Source organism: Protopterus annectens, chromosome 14.part0 (genome assembly GCF_019279795.1).
Source record: "Protopterus annectens isolate FY-2018-M chromosome 14.part0, PAN1.0, whole genome shotgun sequence".
NCBI classification, from domain to species: Eukaryota; Metazoa; Chordata; order Ceratodontiformes; family Protopteridae; genus Protopterus; species Protopterus annectens.
In genome coordinates, this window is record NC_056748.1 from 495,758,930 (window position 1) to 495,781,517 (window position 22,588).

General features: G+C 39.6%; 1 protein-coding gene across 4 annotated transcripts in view; it reads left to right on the forward strand.

Annotated features, from left to right (window-relative positions):
• Positions 1–22,588, forward strand: part of PPRC1 (PPARG related coactivator 1) — a 310,188-nt gene that overhangs the window by 130,773 nt on the left and 156,827 nt on the right. For all 4 annotated transcript variants that reach the window (XM_044056258.1, XM_044056255.1, XM_044056256.1 and 1 more), the window contains one exon: positions 6,064–6,131. In XM_044056258.1, the coding sequence (XP_043912193.1) occupies positions 6,064–6,131 (68 nt within the window). The remainder of the gene's footprint in view (positions 1–6,063; positions 6,132–22,588) is intronic.

Sequence of the window (22,588 nt, forward strand, 5' to 3'; positions counted from 1 at the left end):
CAGCACTGGTACCCACTCCGCAGTCTCACAGCAGTGCCACTTTGGCACCTACTACACGCATCTTCCCTGCTGTCTCAGCAGGAGGGACAGATTTTGCATCCACAGCTGCAAACCCTAAACCTTGCAGCCTGGCGTATTCCCTAAATGCACCACCAGCGTCCCTCAGCAAACAGATGCTGGACATCCTTGAGGCCAGAAGTCCTAGTGCTAGGAAATCCTATGCTGAAAAAGTGGAGAAGAGATTGTTCTTGGAGTCAGTCTCAAGGAAGGGACACAGCTGTGCCCAACTTGCCTCAAATCCGTATTACCTAGCAGAGCTGCTCCATAGAGGCCTATCCTTCTCATCCATTAAGATTAATGCCTCTGCCATCTCAGCTCATTATAATACTGAGCCTCCTCTCTTTTCTCACCCTCTCAAACAGTTCCTGAGAGGAGCTAACAATTTAAGGCCCCCTAGGAGAGCTCCCACCCTGACCTGGGACCTTAACTTTGTACTGGAGAAGCTCCCCCTCCCCCCTTTGAACCTGCTGCTTCAGCAGAGTTCAAATTCCTCTTGGAAAACAGCCTTACTTCTAGCTATTATTTCAGCAAGAATAGTGTCTGCGTTACGGGCACTAGTGGCGGTGGAGCCCTTCATTATTTTCCATGCTGACAGAGTTTCCCTCAGGACTAACCCTTGTGGCTTTAAACCAATCCATCCATTTGCCAACCTTTTTTCCTAATCCTCGGAATAAAGAGGAAAGGATCCTGCACTCCTTGGACGTGCACAGACACCTCAGGTTCTACCTTGACAGGACTAAGCCTTTCAGAAAATCTGACCAGCTGCTAGTCAGCTTTGCAACAAGGGCAGAGGGCAAGACCATTTCAAAGCAAACCATTTCCACATGGATAACACACTGCTTCCATTTCTGCTACAAGCTCCATGGAAAACCTACCTCTCTGAGGATCAGAACTCATTCCACTAGAGCTACTTCAACCTCTACAGCATTTCTCAGGGGAGTCCCTACCAGGGACATTCTGGACGCTGCAACCTGGACTTCTGTACACACCTTCACCAAGCATTACCATTTGCCTATTTTTTCTAAATCCAGAGCTGGATTTGCTACAGCAGTCTTATAAGGCCTGCTAGCCAGCCCTAACACATTTGACTGCCTCCACCCTTCCTCCTCTTTGGGAATCAACCCAAGTGTGATGACTGCAACAGTGAAACACGAAGAACATAGTACAGTTGGTGTACACTTACCATAAATGTAGATGTTAGTGTATTCACTGTTTTAGTCCTGGTTTCCCTCCCTCCACCCCCCTAATTTTCTACATCCTTTCTACCTATCCTCTTTATGGCCATCTTTTATGGCAGGGGTATTTACTTTTTACTGGAGGTGTTAGACACCAAGTAATAGCTTCCTATTTTGGGGGCTCCTGACATCTGGGTCAAGAAAAACTGATGTAATGGTGTCAGATGCATGTTTTATACTCCTGACGACCTGACGTCATGGAAGAGGCGATGGCAACAGACGCAGAAATACCAAGATTCTGGTGTTTGGGCCGACTGAGGGCTACCTGCAGGCAGATAACCCAAGTGTGATGACTGCAACAGTGAATACACACACTAACATCTACATTTATGATGTGTACACAACTGTACCTTTTGACTTTATGGAAAGATTGGCCTGCAAAAAAAATTGTGGATTGTATAGTTCATACAGCAAGTGCACTCCAAAGAAATTGCTCAATTTCTTATTCCTTGGATAAGTGATGTTTGCTATTAATGTCTGTGGTTTTCGTTTATACAGATGTAGGATTGCCTGTGTCATGAGTGATAATAAAGATGTTTCTTGCTTAAAAAAAATATATATATATATATATTATTCCATGGTACTTGCGTGTTACCCCAAAAATGCAAACTTAAGGAAGTACTGGTGCTGTCATGCAGGAGTACTATAGAGCCAGTCGCACCACTTATGTGAAGGGAATAGTTTGATATTTAGTTTATGGGGGTAGTGTGTTGATCACTGGACCCACATCGGCCACAATCCAGGAGCACTATAATTATGGCACTTGTTCAGTCACACAGTAGTCAAAGTTCGTCATCAGCCTTAATCCTCTGCACAGATACCAGGCCATGATATGTAGAGAACTGAGGACTTGGGCACCATTCCCTAGTTGTAGTTAGTACTAGGGAGTTAGTCTACAGACCATTACAGTTGTGTCATGCCTAGCCAAAAAAAAAACCCCACACATTTATAAGTTCCCTCCGACTTGAAGGATGGTAACATTGGGTTGACTGAGGAAGAAGTTGATGCTGTCAATCCAGTTTTAGATTTATCTTGAAGGAGCCAAGGGTGCTTACCTGATTAAGTTACTTCTAGGGGTAGAGGGTACAAATCTATTACATTAGTGTCTTGTAGTTGAGGAGGTTTTAGTTCCTTTAACAGGATATTTGAGAAACCATTTCTCCTTTGAATGAATAGGTCAAGGTGGGTCTGAGTTTGCCAAAAGGGACACAGTATTCCATAATGGGCCTGAGTGGGGTGTGAATGGGGATATAAAACATACCTGGTTTTAGATGATGTACCTTTGAAGTTAGATGAGCCAGATAGAGGGCTTTCTGAACTACTACAGAGACATGGTGATCAAAAGATAAGGCATTATCAACAGTAGTGCCTAGATCTGACAGCTTAATTGGGGGAAGTGGTGTCAACCATTTCTGGAAATGTTTTATCAAAATTAACTTTTTTTTTTTGTCCATCTGTCAGTTAACAGTCCAACCCATGTGTGGAGCAGTTGAGTCGGTGAACGACAAAATATCTGAATCATGGTTGCCTGCAAACACTTCTGGCCTTTTGTCATATGTTAGCTTGAAGGTCTGAAAATAGATGCCAAATAGGGGACCCAACACTCCTCTGTAGTGTACCACTTTTGTGGTTTCAGAAGTGGCACCTCTGAAGTAACCATGGGTTTTGTCACATTAGCGGTCAAACACAATGTGTGCTTATACTCTAATTTAATTTAAGTTTGGCATTTGGTTACTGGAAATGTCCATCTAGGGGTCACAGTGCCTTGTGTGCCCCAAGTTGTGTGCAACCCTTCACAACCCCTTGGGATAGTTAGGTGGGCTATGTTTCTTCGCTTCTCCCCCTCCCTACCGGTCTGTCCCAGTGATTGGGCTGCACTCTCTACACCAGTCACCTCGATAATATTCGGGGTGAATCCCTGTCTGCTACAGATCCAGACAATTGCCACTGTTGCTGGCTGCCCTGGTGGGCATATCCTGTCCCAGCTTTTTTCTGTTTGATTTGCTGCTAGGTTCATAGACAAGTACTAGGCAAACTGCTTTTGTGGGCCATTTTAAGCCTAGTCAACTTCCCTCTCAAAGATGAGAATCAAACCTTGTATCTTGTGTATGCGAGAGAAACGCCTTAAACATTATACCAATCCCTGCCCACAAGCTTTGGTAATTTTATTTTTGCTTTGTTTCAAGTGTCTTTCACATGTTTTCCGAAATACTTCTGTACAGTGTTCATTTTTTTTTTCAGTTTTCAGGTGTCTCACCAATGTGAAAAATGAACACTGTACAGAAAAAAAAAAAAAAAAAAAACAGGATGCCTCATTCACATTCTCACTTAGTCATACATCCTGTTTTGTTACAAAAGAGTGACTTTATCCAATGTCATTCTCTACGTGAAATATTTTTTGCTGCTTTGGCACACTAGTGCCTCTTCTGTTACTGTCATGTTCCTGGTAATCCTTTTATAGGCTTCTGCTTTTTCCTTAATTTGAATTCATGTATAAACTTATTCTTTTTTTGTATGCTACATAATTGTGCTCTTAAAGGTTTCATGTCTGTTTTAACTTTCGATTCTGCGTTGTACTATAAGTTAATCATATAGCAATAACCCACGCCTGGGTGTGGGTAATGCGGGATTTAGCCACGGTTGGCGTGGTTCGCCCTTGGGGACCAAACAAAGACAACTGTGGGTAAATCCTGCATTACCCACACCCAGAAGTGGGTTATTGCTATTATACTATGACATTATTTAAGAAAAGAAATAATTACTTTTCTTAAATAATGGCATTGTATAATGCCTCTTTGCTGCCCTTCCGCAGCTGTCTGGTATCTGCAGCAGTTCTGATGTACTGCACATGCCTACGCAGTACATCAGGGCAGTGGCCAAAAGCAACGGAGAAAGCAAGATCTCCGTTGCTTTTTACTGTTTCGCTATGTTAAATGGGTTTAACACAGCGAGGCAGCTTTAAAATAAGCCAAGGAGATCTCCGTTGCTTATTTTAAAGCTGTCGCGCTATGTTAAACCCATTTAACATAGCGAGACAGGTTTTAAAAAAAAAAAAAAGCAACGGAGAAAGCAAGATCTCCGTTGCTTTTTACACACTGTGTCACTATGTTAAAGGAGTTTAACATAGTGAGACAGCTTTAAAAAAAAGCAACGGAGATCTCAGTTGCTTTTTTTTAAACCTGTGTCGCTATGTTAAACTCTTAACATAGCGAGACAGTGTTTTAAAAGAGACTTATACTAATGGAAAAAGTCCGGGCGACCGGACCTTTTTCCAGTAGTAAAAGTCGATTTACAACGTGCACGCTGGCCTATCAGCGTGCACGTTTTGGAATATTAATGGGGGGTCATGGTATAATATCCATTACATTTGTTCATTTTAGTTATGATCTGTGTAATCTGAATGAAGAATTATTTATTGGCTTCCCACATCATGACCTTAAAAAAAAGTTTTTTGTTTTATAGTTTCCCTTCATACAATTGACTGAAATTGTATTCTCTCAATACTTTTAATGTTCTGTTATTTTTCTTGCTGTTAAAGTTGCCTCCCCGATGTGCTTCGTTCATCATGAGGTATGATCTTCCTAACTTGCATCAGTATTGTAGTTGATTTTGTTACTTGGCAAAATCCAGCCACACTACTGTTCCTGAATTATGCAAGGCTGTACGGAGAGGTCTCTCTTCAGTTACCTGTAGAACTGTATGTTACATCATCCATTGTTTAGCTTTAACAAAGCTATAGTATACAAACATTTATCTATTTATATGTGAGTATACAAGGATATGCAGATTCATACATGCCCACATATTATGGGTGTATGTATATAGAGACTTTTTGTGTAAATCTTTAACAGGCTTAGGAAACTTTCTCTAAACCTACGGATTTCACGTATTGCAATATCCACATCTAAGCATTTACTTTTTTGTGCATATATTAGATGTATGTAAATGTACATGTTTATATGTGGGTATTGCATTGTGAAATTTGTAGGTTTAGAGAATGAACTTTCTAATTCTATAATTTGTTTACACAAAGCAGACTTGTGTATTCTTTAAGGTTAGAATTTTTCTCTGATTTCTAGTGGGCATGTGCAGATTGTCCACTTAAGTTCTGGTTTGCATCGTTTTCATAGGTTTGATGAATGGGAGTATTTAGTGCATGTCTTTGCTACTGCACTGAGTAAATCCTCTCTTTTCCCCTCTTCCTTCCAGTTATGTCAAAGGCTTTAGTAGTTTAGGGAGAGTTGTTTGAGTTGCATTTTAATTAGTCTTGGTGCAATTTAGAATAGGGTCTGGTTTACTGATGATGTTGTGGACTCTGTTTTTCCGATTTGATTTAGATTGCAGTTTGGGAGGGGAGTATTTCTGTCTTGTTTTTGTTTCCAAGAATTGATGGCAATATTTTCTTGGCAGTATAGGTAGAAGGCCACATTGATTGATGTCAGTTAAGTGGACAGAAATACGTGATGTCAGTTAAGTGGACAGAAATACGTGAGCCAGGTTGAGGTAGTGATCAGAAATGGCCACACGTTGTCTATGGTTTAGTCGCATGGCATGCTTTTCATATCTACTAGCCAGTTCTGTGGAAATGTATCTATCATTATTCTCCATCAAAATGAGTTCATTCTAATAGAATAAAATGGTGTGTGTGTGTGTGTACGTTTTTGTTTAGTTTGTTTTTTTAATCGAGCTTGTGTCCCTTCATGCTGACTTGTAAGTAAAATGCACAATTCAATCAATTTTTATGTCCGTTTCTTGTGCTTTGTAACAGGTTGGAAGTACAGTCAGAGAAGAAACATTTGGATAGAGTGTTGGGTCCAGAGCTTGCCAGCACCGCAGGTACTGTTAACATTTTTATTATGCAGAATTGATCTCTAGAGTAACATTTTATAATTTCTGTTTTGACCCTAGTTTCTAACGATGAATTCCTAAAACTTGATAGTAAAAAGAAATAATCTCCATGGTAAGTCTTTCAGCAGCACTCCTTTCAGGAGGAATAATGTGCATATTTAGTTAAAAAAAAAAATTCCTGGGTGAGCTTGCTTGTATTTTATTTATTTTACATTTGTTGACCGGGAAAGTCCGACTGGATATATGTCCATTTTCAGCGGAGGCCTGGGGAGAAAAGGGCCAAATACAAATTAGTTACGTCCAACTACAAAATTAATAATACAGGGTACGGTAAAATCCAATGTGCAATGATACAGGTACAAAGATTGTGGCAGTTGCATTGTAGTGATGAAAGAAAAATGTAGTTTCAACAGAAGATGAGAACAGACAAGGGTAGTAAACAGATAAGCATGTAGTTAGCAAGCATTTGGAAAATAAATCTGTCATGTGCATCGACAATAAGAGTATATAAAATGGAAGATATCAGGGCAGTTCTAACAGTGGGGATGCAACTAACAATCTCTCTAGTGATGTGAAGTAGATGCAATATAATTTCAGTGCTTAATTTGCTACATTTTGGGTTCTTGAAAACGTCCTTCATATTTAAAGAAAATAACTTTTTACTTCAGTAGTTAGTTAACATGTAGAGTATGTTTCTCTAGGATTAGATGTTTATGGGACTAATAGGTGGATGAATTAAGATTCAACCACTTTTGCTTCATTGTGGAAATGTGGACTCCTGTCTTTAAGTTCATGGAAGGCTGGGTGCTTGTACTGCTGTTCAGTCAGCACCTGTTCATAGTGATTTCACGTAAAGAATCCCCAGAGTACTTGTATCAATGATGAGGAAGTAGATTGGCAGGCCTTTCCCATGGCCGGCCCTCACCAGCAAACTGACTGTTTGCAGACCAGGTTACTGGCATCACAGACAACCCCCTTCACTTTTAAGTGTGTTGAGGGAAGAATGTGCCTTAATGTTACTGGAGATGGGAGGGTGGAGGTTAGGGGTTTATGGCCTGCATTTCAGAAGCTGACTGTCTTAACTTACTTGAACTGCCATTGCAAGAAGGCAGGAGTAGTACAGTTGCTTGATGTGGAGGTTTCCTTATCATAACCAGTTTCACATTGCTCATGATGTAAATAAGTGGAGATGGAAACATTAAGGCAAAACTGCAAGAAAGTCCTACCAAAGTTGAAAATATATAGCCGATTCCTTCCCATTTTCATGCTGAAGGGGACAAGATCTGTTTGCCTTCATTTGGAGTTCAGCTTGGTTAATTAGTGATGGAAGAAAAAAGTAAACCGGGTTCTTGTTCTGGTTAACTGATTAGCTTCTCCTCAAATAGAGCTTCAGCCTAATTTTATGTTGCACAAATCCTCATGGTATAATACAGTTTTAGGACTAAGCAGGGGTCATGGTGTGGTCTTGAACCCAGTTCTTTAATGTACACCATGTGGCCTGTTAATCTGAACTGGTTGCCAAGCTCATTGTAGCTTCTTGACTGTGCCCACTTAAGGAAAGTCTTGTAAAATCAGGTATGCTAACTGTGTTGGTGGTAAGACAGTTTGTTGAGAAGAGGGAAGGGTTTGGGGTCCACACATGACAGCCATCTTGCCCAGTGGACTTTGTGCTTTTGTGGAAAGACGGAGACTACCTTGGTCACAAGGTGTTTAAGCAAGTCCTTCCTGTTTCTCTTCATTGTAAACTTCACTGAAAGTATTTACCATATTCGATGCAAGTTATGGCTGTAAAACTCCAACTGGAGAATCCACAAATTTTTTTTGGATGACTGCATGGAATTCTGTAAGGGAATACCATGCTGCGATTGCTTTCCTCTGGTGCAGATCCTCCTTGTAGATGGAGAAATGAGCGGTGTATATTGCTGGTTAATGCACCTGATGTTGGTAGTGCTGTTTTACAAACTTAAGCTTCGTTTATATATTATTGTCGCTCTGAGATCCAGGCCATTGATGCATACCTTCCATTCAAATGCATTTTTTTAGCATTGAAGAGCAACTTAACTGATGTCCAAGGCAGGTGTTTTTGAGTGGAATGCTTAGCCTGAGCTGCCACCTTGTAATGTACACAATGGGATTGAAGTAGGTTAAGGGCTTTCATGTCTTGTTTCTGCAACTACGTACCACTTAGGTGAGAGAGAACATTAATCTTGTATTTAGTTTGGCATTGGATAGATTCTGAATGTTTCCTGCACTGCCTTAAGGGGGGTGGTGATGGACTGTTTATCCAACATTTTCACATCTGCTATCTGTAACCCTGCCCTTGCACATTACCACAAGAAAAACCCTCTCCCTAACATTACCATTAATACAGGCATCTGAACACGGACTTCTTACTTAACCCCTGCTTTAACTAACCCTAACAAAAGCAAACTATAATATTCTTGTTAGGTTAAAGGGTACATGGTGATCTAAAGTCCATTTGTCACTGAATGTGCGCAGGTCCCTAATGACAGAGTCAACTTTCAAACGGCTATCGCCAATGTGATAGGTACAATGGGGTTCCAGTTTTACCAAGGAGCAGTGTTGCATTTCATTAGTTCCTCATGCAGTATTTGGAGGCCATGTGGGGAATTAACTCCTTGTAGTCTAGTGATCTTTCTGTATTTGCATTCTGTTGTCACTTGTAAGCATCTAATGCTGCCTGTTTATATTTGTATTAAACAATCATGTTACATACATGGTATGGAAAGATTTCATCTTAAGTTTGTGATGAGCAACTCACCTGTGCTGATGGCTGACTATTTCTCCAGTATTTCTAAAGAGCTATTCATTCATATTTTCTAAATCTTTTAACACAGAGACCTGCATGTACTTGTATGAAAGTTCACAGATGGACAAGCAGTACTGCTGGCAAGAGTATGTGCAGTTGCAGAATATTTACTTTTTATTGTGACTTATAAAGTCCAGTTTAAGACCCAGAAACTAATGAACACTACCACTGTAAAGATGTGTTTTTGCTGAACAGTTTGCAGTTTACATTTCTTTATCTAACGAGCCAAAAAGGTTACTAATGAGCATTTGCTTGGAATGTGAGGACATACATTTTGCCAAAGCTCAGGATGCAGTCATTAGAAGCTAGAATAGACATCTCCAGATTTCCATTGGAGTGAATCAGTTGGTCAGCCACAGGCCCTTGATATCTGCCCTGACATCATATAAGTAAATACCTAAGAAGTTGTCCTAGAATCAATCCATAGGGGACACTGTTGGTAGCTGCTTTATTGAGCACATTCAAGCCTTGATCAGAGGGGATTGTGTGGGTGTACCTACTTGGGAAATGTTTGGGGGGAGATGGAGTAAAGTCACAGATTTATTTGTCTGCTAATACTTTTGGCTGTCCTGAGGGGGAGCTTGTGTGTTGGCTTTGCACATTGTTAGGCATTACCTCTGAGGTTTGACATAGCTGCTCAGTGTTTTGTAGCTATCCGTATCAGAGAGCTGGCAATTCTAAATTTATGCTATTGGAGGATTTCATTTTGAGTTTTGTAAGTCCATCTGTAGATGGTGGGGCATTAAGGTTGCTTTTATGGAATGTTTCTTACCTTATTTTTATGGTTCCACCAAAGGTGTTTATTTCTGAATTTGGCACTGTATTTGCCTTCTGGGACCAGATGTCACTGCATGGTTTGGGAAAGGCATAGAAATTATTTGCAAATGTGGCAGCATGCACGAAGGGGTCACTGTGGTAAGGACGGTGTTAAATTTCATCATAATAGTTGGAAGTCTTCCAGGGGAATAGTGTTAGCTGTGATAGGTTTGTACATTTGTTTAGAAACACCTCTTGGGCTGTAAGTGATATGAGGGCATGACAGTTGACTTGTAATATGGTGTACAGTTTTATTTACTGAGAAAAGGTTGTAAGGTTTAAGGCTGTTGTCCAGCCTTTTGAGACTGGTGATGAGATGGATTACAGACACACTTCTCCAGTGACACCATTTTCTGTTTGGTTTGAAAGGATGGTATGTATTAAAACCCTGCATTGTATGTGTGTGCTGATGTTATAGAACAGTTTTAACTTCACAGACCTATGTTTTCAGTAGTTGAGAGTGCCTGCATGGAGCACAACTTGTTTAGTCTTCCAGCACTAAACACTGCTGCCTTTTTATAGATAAATTTTGATTGCTTATGTAGGTAATTTGAGGAGGCTGGCCTTGCCTAAACAAGGTACTAGGGAGAGCAAGTCTTGGCCAATATACAGAAGCCTTGAGGAGAGAATTGCAAAGCAGTTGGGATTGTCAGTCATTTCCCAGGATTATTTATATTGGATCCCCTTAAAATGACACCAGTAGTTGAGACAAAGTATGTTATCTTTTGTTTGTATTGTGGCATCACATTCTTGGCAGTTGGTAGAATACTGCTCAAAACTACTTTCTTACCAATGTCATATGTATTTTTTGAGAACTCATACCCTTGGAGCGTAAGAGGGACATTGAGCATATGGGAGTGAATGACTTGAGACAATGACCGTGTTGTATGTGTATTTAGGGTGAGGGGATTTGAGGGCCCTAGTGGCACTTGCAAATCCTGGCACTTGAGAAGAGGCTGTTCTTGCTTAGAGTGGTACATTTGTGTGTCTGACTGTGGAGTGAAGTATAACTAAGACATTGCCAGATGTACTGTCTAAACCTTAGTCTTTTTGTAGTTTTCTGTGGCTTGTGTATGTTTGCCCACTAGTGTGCCACTGAGTATCCTGTATACCAAGCGTAGGAGGCCTTTGTAGTTTAGGCAGGTACTTCTGAGTACCTCAACATAAGAAGGCTTTTATTTGATTTACGATGGCATGGGCAGGGTTCATTGAGGTGGTTGTCAGAACTGATGACATGCTGGTTACAGTCTCTTGTTTGTTTTGTTAAACATAGTTACCCATGTCATGCATGATAATTTAGTAATTTTACATAAATGAAAATAAACCATACAGACATCATTTCAGTTTCAGACGTTACACATTACAAACCATTGTGACACAGCTGTAGTTGTAAACCTGCATGACTTATCTATCCAGTCATTGTCAGTCAAACATTACATAGCTCATTCAAATCCTGCCTTATTTTAAACCTTGTTCCTCCTCTGCATGTAGTGTTCCCAAAATTCCCATTTTTTTTCTTATGCGGTTTGCTAGTACCCTTTTCTAAAGATCCCAATTCCAGTTTTATCTCTGTTACTACATTTGCTACTTTCTAGTACAGCTGGTTTAGACTTTGATTTCCAGTTTCTAGTAATTGTTTTTTGGCAACCTTCTGTGTCATAGTTCAAAACAAATAATTTCCTTAGTTGCACCAATTTACTTGCCCAGTATTTCTGACAGAGCAGTCTACAGAGAATCTTTAAAGTCTGCCATCTCATTACACTCTCGGAAAATGTTCCCAGTTACCTTTCTTCCCAGTCAGACCTCAAACATTTGCTATCTACCAGAGGAAAAAATAATTGGAGTTTACTTGATTTATAAAAATGCCTGTGTAAACACTTCCAAGCAAAGATCCTAAATCTTCTAGACTTAGCATATTTGGGAGACCTCCTTATATCCCCCATTGTTTCTTTGACTTGCTTATCCAGTCTCTTACCAGTCCTTTCTAACCTTCTCTTGATTATTATAGTTATCATGCAATATTTTATATGCTGTACTGATTATTCCTTTCTTAATGGCAGCTTCTGTTCTAGATTTTGCCAAAAAACTGTACCACTGCTGGTCTTTTGTTTAGGACTGCCATCCCATTTCTTTCTCTTTCCCTATACTCTGCTTTCTCTGTCAAGGATTGGTATCGCTCTCCAGCCTGCAGTCCAAATAAATTCTTGTCGTCTTTGCATTCTGTCACCTTTCCCTCACTAGTTAATTGCTACCAATACCTTGATTCTTATGCCAGTTTTCTCCTGTAAATTGCAGTCCCCTCCTGCCTGTTGTCTTTATCTCTAATTGCAGTCATCCCTTTTGATAGAATCTCCTTTCCCTTGTTGGCTTAGTTCTTGCAGTACTTTATGAATATTATAATTTGTACGATTGTTCTTAAAAGGTCTGCATCCAAATTACCAGTCTCTCCTTGTTTCTTGAGCATGTTTCTTCATCATATCTTTTCATTTTGAAATAATAAATTTCTGCTTGTCCGATGTGTGTCCTTAACTGTGTTGCTCTGAAATACCCCTTCAAAGCAGGTAATCCCAATCTGCCCTGTTGTATTGGAGGAATAATCTCATTTTGCTTGAAGCTTGCCGTTTTTCCCCTCAAAGATAAAATCCTTCAGCTGTGTATTAATTGCTATCCACAACTTCTCTGGTTGAAAAAAATATGCCTGAGCTGTGTATAAGGTTAAAGGGACTAAAAACATTTTAACTGCTTGTATCTTACTATCTGCATCCATATAACAGAACTTCCATTTTCTTTTTTTTATTATTTGTTTAGTCTCTTCCCACATGACCTTAGCTGCCACATCAGAATAATTTTTAATCCATACTGCTAAATTCTTCATTTTAGCGTGTCCCCATAAGTATGGATATTGCTGAAACAATTTGTGTGTTGGTACATCATTAACCACTATTGCTTGTGTTTTAGCTTCATTAATTTTGTATCCTGAAAAGATTTGAAACTGTCTCATAATGTTCCACATCACTGTAATGTTTATTTTTGGTTTTGAGAGATGTAATGTCTGTAAATAGAGCCAGCTTTTCTTGACCACCATGCCAGTTATATCCTTGAATTTCTGAGTCTCTTATTTCTTTGCCTGCAGTTCTAAATATAATGTAAATAAAGGTGAAGAGAGTACACCCCTTCCTGAATTCCTCTGCTCAAGCAGAAATTATCAGAGGACCTCACCCACTTTAATTTCTGCCTCCAATCCCTCTTGTGTCCTCCTAATCCACTTTAAAATTTTATCAGGGAATACAGTGCTTCCATTGCCCTGTTCATAAAGTCCCAGCTTACTCTGTCAAATACTTTTTCCTACATCAAGACCCACCAACGACAATGGTATTTTCTTACTTTCTGCTTCCCTCTGGATCATCACTGTTCTGTTAATGTCAGATGTTTGCCTCCCTTCCACAAAACCACATTGACCCATATCTATCAATTTTGGCATCATGTTTGCATTTATTTTAGCCATTATAGATGTAAACACTTTGTAATCATGGTTTAGTATTAAAATAGGCCTGTATGAAGCTAGATCTGAAGGATCTTTACAGTCTTTAGGTATTACAGCTACCCACCACTTTCTTCCAAGATGTTGGTACTTCTCTTAAAATACTGTTAAACTTGCAGATTTTTATCAGTTTTTCCCTCCTGGCTTCTAAACTTCCACAGGAATGCCATCTATTCCTGGAGACTTTACTGTAGATCGGTTATACATAACCATTTTTACCTCTTCTCCTATCCTGTTTGTAATTGAGCATCCTTGTCCTCCTTTCCCTATAGCCTTGACATATTTAATTGTTCCATACACATTTCCATTTGTGCCTTTTCTTGATTTCCACATTTCTCTGCTTTATACACTCATAGAACTTGTGAAATGTTTTACTACTACAGGATCCCTTATCGTTTTTGTTATAGGCTCCCTAAGCTTGATGACGGCCCTTTCTACTTTCTGTTGCCTGAGATGTTGTGCTAAAAGTTTTTGTGCTATAAAGTCATTGTCAAACAGTTAACAGCAATATTTCTAAACTTGTGCATATTATTGAGGTAATTCTTTATTTTCTGTTTCACATTCTGCGTTTGCTCCTCTTCTGTGGGAATCCACCTATTTTGTAATACTTTAACATTTGTCAGTCCCTCTAAATAATTATAGTAAGTAATTAGCTCCCTTATTTATTTCCACCATATTTTTAAGCTGCACTCTAATTTTATCCCACTCTGTAGTTATGTTTTTAGAATTTTCTATCTTTTCTAATAACTCCTGAATAATTTCCACTACCCATTCCTGAAATCCCTGTCCAACAGATGGGTGGGAATTGCCTGTGTCTCATTTTTATTTCATTACCCTGTGTTTTTAATTTAGTTAGTTATTATTGGCGCATTATCTGAAATAGTTATTGGGTGCATATCAAGACTTTCACTTAAATGCACATGTTCCTGTGAAATGTAAATTGTCTAGCCTAGTTTTAGTATTTTGAGGAGTATGTAAATTCACTCTGAACACCTAGTACTGAACTTATATCTTCCATGCCAAATATTTTCATAAATTACTTCACAAATCTTACCATAACGGTGGTGGTGCTGCGGTAGCGTTGTCGCCTCACAGTAAGACGTCCTGTTCGATTCTCAGCTAAAGCGTCTTCTGTGTGGAGACATGCGTGAATGGGCATACCATTGTTGAAGGTTGTGCATCAAAGCTGGCAACTTGGCACGTAAAAATCTACTGCCAATCACTAGCGGACCGGAGTTCCACTGTGGCGACCCCTATCTGGGAAAAGCCGAAAGATGCAACAACAACTTCACAAATCGTACCCTCCTTTGTTATATTTTCCCTTCTGGCCCCACCAGACACTGTTCAAATCAAATTCTTGTCCCCACCTGTAAGTAATATTCCTTGCTGAAAGCTGGTTATTTCTCCCAGAATTTTCTTAAGCTTTATTATAGCAGTTTTCTGTGGAATATGAAAACATGCCAGTGTAATTCTCTTCCCTTTCCAGTAGTACCTTAGTACTGCAAATCTACCATTGTTGTCTTCATCCCCTTCTATCACTGTTGCAGCCCCTGCTGCAGTTAATAGAAGTACTCTTCTCTTCCTTTGTCCCAGGTATTCCACTGAATCACCATTCTGAAAAATCTTTATTAAATTTACATGTTCAGTTCTTTCCAAATGTGTCTCCTGTACCATAGCTATTTGCACTCTACATTTTAATATAGTTCACTGCTCTCTCTCTCTCTCTCTCTCTCTCTATTTATCTGGGAGACTATTGATGCTTTCTGTAATGATTTTGAACATCATATTCTTGAAAAGTTATTCCCACCTTTTATGTATAACAATGTTTTTGCTAAATCTGTAGTTCCAGCTTTTGTGTTACTTGAATATATGGTTTGGCAGGGTTAACCTTTTATATGGTTGTTTCTTGTCATCTGTATTTGAGCTTGTGTTGCATCTTACAAAAGTTTGTTTTATTGAAAAACCTCAAAGAAAAATGCAAACGACCCCCTGTGTCCCCCTAAAACCTATTAACACACACAACTTGATACATCTTCAAATATTGAAGTTTTACCCTCGAAATAGGAGCAAGTGATCCAAATTGACAGCCACACATAGACTTAAGATAACCTAAAAGAAAGGTTATCCAGGCTGACTCACACGGTACAGTCTGTGTTTATATTAAGTGCTGTCTGACCTTTGCTTTATCTTTATAGCTGTCTGAGCTGGAAAACACTTGAATGCTTTCAGAAAATGTTTTCTCCGTGCCATTTCTTTTCATCAGATTGTTTGCCAGTGACATGACAGCCATACACAACTGCCAAGCATACCTTGTTTACTAGAAAAAAAAGCCTTATAATCAATTTTCAAGTACTTGCTTTCTCATAAAACTTTAGTAGATTAAGCTAATGGCCTTAACCCAGTCACTCCCCTATGCAAAAATGAGAAAAAGCACACTAGTTTTTCTTTTGTCGTGCTTTTAACCAAATGTTTTTTTTACATTGCAGTGCCTTCATTTCTAAAAATTGAACACTGAGAAAGAGAGAAGGGAGAGAGAGAAAAACAGGAGCACATATTTACATTAGTATCCCCATTACATTTATAAAGTAAAGTTTTCTTGAATATTTTTAACAGGCAAAGAAAATCGTGCACCATTAAAGTAGTACTATTAAGAAAAATGTTTTACTTACAGTTAACTTTCTCCCTCCTTTTTCCCTCTCCAAAGTACTTTTCTAAGCATTAATGACATGAAGTAGGGCATATACTTTGAGTCCCTTACAAGTTTAACAAAGTCTAAAAATCCAATAATATCAGATTCTTTTGTTCTATTCCTGTTCATCTCAATCTCCCATATCCTGCCTCTGCTTCATTTCCAACATACTCTTGATTCTTGTGGTTGACTCTTGGGGGGGGGGGGGGGGTCCCTTCTCTCAAGCATTTTCTGTTGAAACACTGGAAAAGTTTTCACTCAGTCTCTGTGGTCTTTACCAGAAGAACAAGAAGCTTTTTGTTTCACAGCTGACCTTTTGTTGGACAAACATTTGTGTTTGTTCCATAGTATGTATTTCATCAAAAAATGATTTTGTATCTCCAGGGAAAAATATTTTTAAGATAGCCGAGTATAGCAGTTTGTATTTCACTCCTATTTCACGACATTCCTTGAATAATGGAATTTAATTTACTCTTCTGCCTGATGTACAATGAGTAGTCATTCTCCACAAACGCACTGCTGTCTCCCACTTTTATTACTTTGTCGTCCTGCCACAGTTTTGTCAGTATCATCTCCTCTTGCTGGTAAGATTGCATCTTTACTATTAAAGGTCTAGGTTGTTTTCTTGTAGCCAGGTGTTTCATTTAATTCCTGTTGTGGAATACCAGTCCATGTGCTTTCATAAAATTAGTGGTCTTTTCCTTCCAGCTTCTGTTACAGCAAAAAAAAAAAAAAAAAAAATTTCCCCTACGTGCTCTGTCCTCTCTAATTTCTATTTCTTTGAAACACCTCCTCTTGTGCAGTGTCATATTCAGCCAGTCTTTTCATTTCGACCTCTGAGTTTTTGCAGTTTTATCACCTTATCTGAATGTCCTTTTAAAGCTGCTTTCAATTTTGTTGCATCCTTTTATTGTTTGAGTTGATATACCCCATTACTGTTTCATTTATTTCAGTCCGGTCTCAGTACAGTTCCCTTATACTTTTGTCTAGGTTACTGGAAGTCATGTCTGGAGCTTGCACTCCTTTTTTTCTTAACAGCTGCAGTACTTTTCCCAGTCAGTGTGTTTTGTCACCTTTTGTAGCGGATTTTCCTTCAGGTCCTCTGTATTTCTTTTTTCCTAACATCCAGGCAGTGCACTTACTAGTCAGTTACTGCAATTTACCCTGACATCTAGTTTCACTGGCTTCCTCTGCAAATTTTCTGTTTTCACACTGGGAGAGCTATAGTAGTTCTGTAACTCAATGTGCAGCCATCTTGGAAACCCATGCTGGTAACAATTTTTGAAGAAAATTTGGCCTCCAGGGTTAGTAGATGCTTGTACACCTCACGCATGGAATTGTTCATAGGAAAAATCCAAATGGTTAGTGATGAACATGAGGCATTTCTTGAAATCTCAGTGTTCCTCTTGCTACCTGACTGGCTGCAGATGGTGAGGTGGTAAACTGCGACTGTGTGCAGGCTTGGAATGCTTGTAGCAGACAAATGATGAGTGCAGAAGACTGTAAATGCAACACCAGTAAATAATGGTCACTTGAAGATAGCAAGTATAAACTGGCTTGGATGCCACAACCAGTCTTAATACAACTGTATAGATCACAGCAAGGATTAGACTTGGGTAGAGAATGCCCACAGCTGGCAAAAGTAGATTAAGAAAACGAATTATAGCAAGAATAAACTCCACCCAGAGTGTTATAGGTCTCTGCCTGTGTTCTTAGGAGTACACAGTTGTCCTCATGCATCCACAACTGTGCTAAGTTTGCAGATATCAGTTGCATATCATTCTTAGTGCAGTGCCTGGTATAGTACCTAACCAGTGTCAGAGGTGGTACCACTCCTTTAAGAGAACTAGGCTGTGTGAATACTTGGAATTCTGATTAAATAGTTTTCTATGGTGAGCAAATCTGTTGCAGAATACTCTTATGGAAAGGGGCAAAAAGTAAATGCCCCAGCATCCTGGTTTTGTCATACACCGTATGTATTGCTAAAAAAAAAAAAAAAAAAAAAACAAACTCCCATGGGAGTATAAGGCTAAGCTTCTTAAGATCCTCACAGATCAATAGCCTAGTTAAGTAGCCATGAAGCCTGTATGTAACGCTTCGACTTTAGCAAGACATGAATCTGTGGTTCTCATTCGGTATTCTCATGTGTCCTTATTTAATTGCAGCTCAGTAAAGTGAGACTAAAACAAGATCACAGGCCAGTCAAACACAACACTGTTGAAACCATTAACAAATTTTGCCCAGAGCAATAGCAGCACCCCTTATTCTCACCAGGGAAAACTTGCTAAACCAGTTCTAAATGCAGAAATCTACCACAATATAAAGAGTATGAAAGAATATTTAAATCTGTACCATTCCACCAAGTGTAAAAATAAATTTACTTCCCAGATATATAATGGAGTTTGGTTTTGAGTTAAAAGTCCAATTTGGGTATCATTGGACATCCTTAAGTAGTCTAAGTCTAGCAGAATAGTGACAGTGTCTGCAGACACTCTTATTTCAGGTGCAGCATTGGATAAATTTTCTTCAGTTTACATCTTTAGAGTAACTGCATTCAGGCATTTGTAAAGTCAGGTAGCTAAGATTACAGCATGCCTTAAGTGTACATTCTCTACTGTAGTCTCGCGCACAGTTTTCTGTTTCTTCTGATTGCAGTTTAAAAGTTAGTGTCATTGCATGTGGTAAAAAGTATACACAGCATGTAATGCTGTAAACTAAAGTTTATTTTGTAATTTGATGAAACTTATATGTTTATAGGTAAGTACTAGGCTAGCTGCCCTTGGTGGATCAAACCCTGTATCCTGTGTTTTTGAGGTAAACACCTTAACTGTTATGCCTCCCTTCAATCAGTATCGTGCTGGCCTCCATCCCATATCGATGTGTAACCTACAGAAAGTTTGTGTAACTTGTTTGTAGGTGATTACTTGGCTGTTGACTCCAGGATGTCTTAAGTTTAGTTATGTTTCCCAAAGTGAGACTCAAACCCTGTATGTTGCATTCGTTGGGTAAACACCTTAACCATTATGCCAAACCCTAACCCCTGTTCTGAAGAGTTCTTTTAAGGTGTAGTTTAAGTAGAAAATCTGCATGTTGTATTCATAACGCAGACTGCATTGAAGTAATCATTAGAGAAAGTTGTTCAAGACTAGATTGATTTCTTACTAGAGTGGTTTGTTCTGGACCTGAGTGAGTCTACTGTTTATGATGCAGCTTTCTGATGGAGTAGTTTCATGTTGGACAGTTGGAGATTATTACTTGTATATGCATCTGAATCGCATAAGAATGTGTTTACTTGGTGGGTTTTGTTTTGTGAATTTTTAACCTTATGTTTCATTTTCTTAGCTTGTAATAGGAGCATTTCTAAAACTGGCTTTGCCTGACTACCCTAGGTCCATTGTACTTGATTTATGGGCATATTCAGTATTTGCTTGGTCCTCAGTGATGCATATGGATTGTTTTAACAGTGCTGTTGAACATCATGAACAGCAGGAGGGCTCTAGAGACTTTATCTGAAAAACTTTGTCAAAAAATTTTCTTTACCTACTTCTGCTATTACTTTACTTTGCCCAGAAAAGCCAAAGTACCCAGAGTACTCTGTTTTTAAAAAGTGGAGTTGGGGAACAGATTTGTCAGCCAGGCATTGATCTTCAGCTATCAAGCCCTTAGTAGCTTACTGTCCCTAGCCAGCGGAACAATCCTTTGAGGGAGTCTGTAGTACTTTTCACATTTATTATCGAGTTGCGCTGTTTCTGCTTCATTTAAAGTCAAGCCACCCCCCCCCCCAACTGCTTGATAACCTTATTCTATGCAGTCTGCAGCATTTCTAGTAGTTAACTGTTTAACTGCTGCCCTTCTGAGATTGGATCTTCAGTCCCGGTCTCAGGGTGATATGCTACTGTTGTCCCTATGGTTTAGAGTTGCTAGAGGTTTCTGTATTTGTAGTGCTTCCTTTTCTTTAACATTGCCAGTTTAGGCGCTGGCAAGTTGCCAACTGTTTTTTTGGCATTTTTCTTATACCTTGTCTGATGCTCCTGATGCTTATTTTTTCCAGGCATCAATTGGTGGGGTACCTTCGCTCCTGCCTGTCAAAGAAAGCCTCCCCTGATGTCTTTTTTCCTTGCATTCACATTCCAAACACAAGTGTCTCTGACAGCATTTTGGGTAGTGGCACCTCTGATGCTGCCCTTTCAAACCCTGCAAGTATAGGTGCTGGTACCCTCCAGGGTTCTATCAGATGCCTTCCCCCTCATAATAGAATATTTCCTAGTATCTCCCTTCTTAACTGAAGTCTTACCTTGTACACCCATGTTACAGCCATCTCCCACCCTATCTTCCTTGTCCCTTTAATAGTTTTTCTTCCTGCTTTACTGTCAGAGATGATACTCGGGTCCTTTGTCAAGCCCCCTTTTAAGAGGCCCAGTAAATGTATCTGCAAAACCAAATGCTTGGATGAAAGTTAGATTTACGCATGTCGGAGTTGGCCACTGAGCAGTCTGTCTTCCATCCAGGAGACTCCAGAAGGCATATCTTCCCTCCCTTATCTTCCTAGTGGCTTCTATTGTGAATATCCCGAATGCTGACATATAAGGTAGCCTGGGAAAACATGCCCATACAGTGGCAGTTCACCTAAAGAAGGTGACAAAGTATTTTGATTTCTGAGAGAATAAGGCTTTGTTGGTGTTTTAACTACATTATACAAATGCTGGTTTTCTGGAGAAAACAGCAGATAAACCACTGTATTGTAGAAGAGTTGGGTTATGGCTCCTTCAAAGAAAAGTAAGTTATACGATTGTACTTTTGAGTCTGAGCAGTCTTGTACTTCTGGTCTGTAATGCCACTGAAGGGGCTACTAGGGCAGTAGGATATTTGTGTGCCCATGTACTATCCCTTCTTTCTGATGTCCCAGTTTTCCATGGACAATTGAGTGATTTCATTCATGGATTCTGTCCTCCTCAGTCTGGAAGTGAATGAGTGGCTGAAAGGTGGTGAAAGAAATTGGGCATGCCAATGCTTTCATTAGAGCCATCTTTTGGCTGTAATTTTGTTTTGACTTTATCCACAGCGGTAGAAGTGCTAAGAGCAGGCGGTTAACCTAGACTCCACACACACCAAGTATAAGTCTTTGACTAAGAGAGCAGGATCCATAGAGGAAGAGAGTAGGATCCATAGAGGCTACCAAGGAGAATCTGTCTGCCACAGGAACAGTTGTTTTAAGATTGTCCTTTTTCCTGGTATGTACAAAAATCACCATAGTCTTGTAGGTAGGGAGATTACCAGAGGAACATTTAGTTCCCTTTCTTGCCACTGCTGTTAACGTTTTAACAGCGTTTCAGGCATTCTTAGAATTTTTGCAAGGAGTGAGGTGATTAAGCTTTCCAAGAAAAGAACCATCCAAGTGGTCTGGCTGTATCGGAAAAGACAAATTGTTTTTTGTTTCCATTAAAAGAAACACAAAGTCTGGTTCTCTGAACTAAACTGTTTTCCCCTTTCTTGTATGGTGGTCGTGCATTCCATTTTCCCATACCTCTTCTGAGGAGACTTGATGAGCTGTTCTTGTCCAAGGTGTGCATGTTTGCATCAAGATCACCAAGGAATCAAAGAAGGTTGCTCCATATAATTGAGTGTAACACTGCTCAGTTCAGACCATGTGCTCATCTCAGATCCCCATGGTTCTCCGCAGTGCACAACCTTAGCAGCTTTCCTCAGGATGGATGAGTCAAGGATTTTTCTGTCTGGACAATTCTCATTGTTGCTACATAAGATGGTCATAACTAAGAGAGGGAGTCTCTCTCTGCTTAGTTTGTTGTCCCTCACAGCTGTGGTGAATGCTGCACAAAGTCTCTCCTTTTTCTATGTGAGGTTCTAACATTCAAAAATCTTCTCTTGATGCAAGATTGTCAGGTTAGACAGGTGCCTTACAGTGAGTAGACAGAACCTGGACACATGCGTCTGTTCTGTATCAACATTTTGAACATTAAGTTCCCCCCTTTAGGACCTTTGGGAATTAAATGGTCTTCATCCAGCCACACTGCATGGTAATGCTGTGGTATGTCAGTAAAAAAGGAAAGATGTTTTACCCATTGTATCATATAAGGCTTTCTGGTAGTTGGGCACATTCTGGGGAGAGAGTTGCTAGTGGAGATTTTCACAGGAGTAATTGCCAATTCCAGAATTAACTAGGAAAGTTTAGGGAACTGATTTTTTTTGTGCAGCCTTTTTGCTTGTCCAACACCAAACACCAACCCCCCCCCACCCCCATACCATGTCCAGAGTGTCTGTCAAACGCTGCCATAGCTCCTTGCATTTCTTCTAAGTTTATTTGCAATACAGAGAGCAGAAAGTTTCCTTTTACACCCAGTCATATATTGGATGACTTCTCTACAGCTCTAGAATTCTTGCCAACGAAGGTCATCGTGCCTCATCTGGTCGGATTGCTCAAAGGTTAACCATTTGGCTGTTGTAAGTCTGAGAACAAAGTGCAAAGATTTTTTTTTTTTTTTTTTTTTTTTTTAGCAAGAGCAATCCTTCCCCTTTCCACATGGGGCTGTCTGCTCTAAAGGCAAACCAGA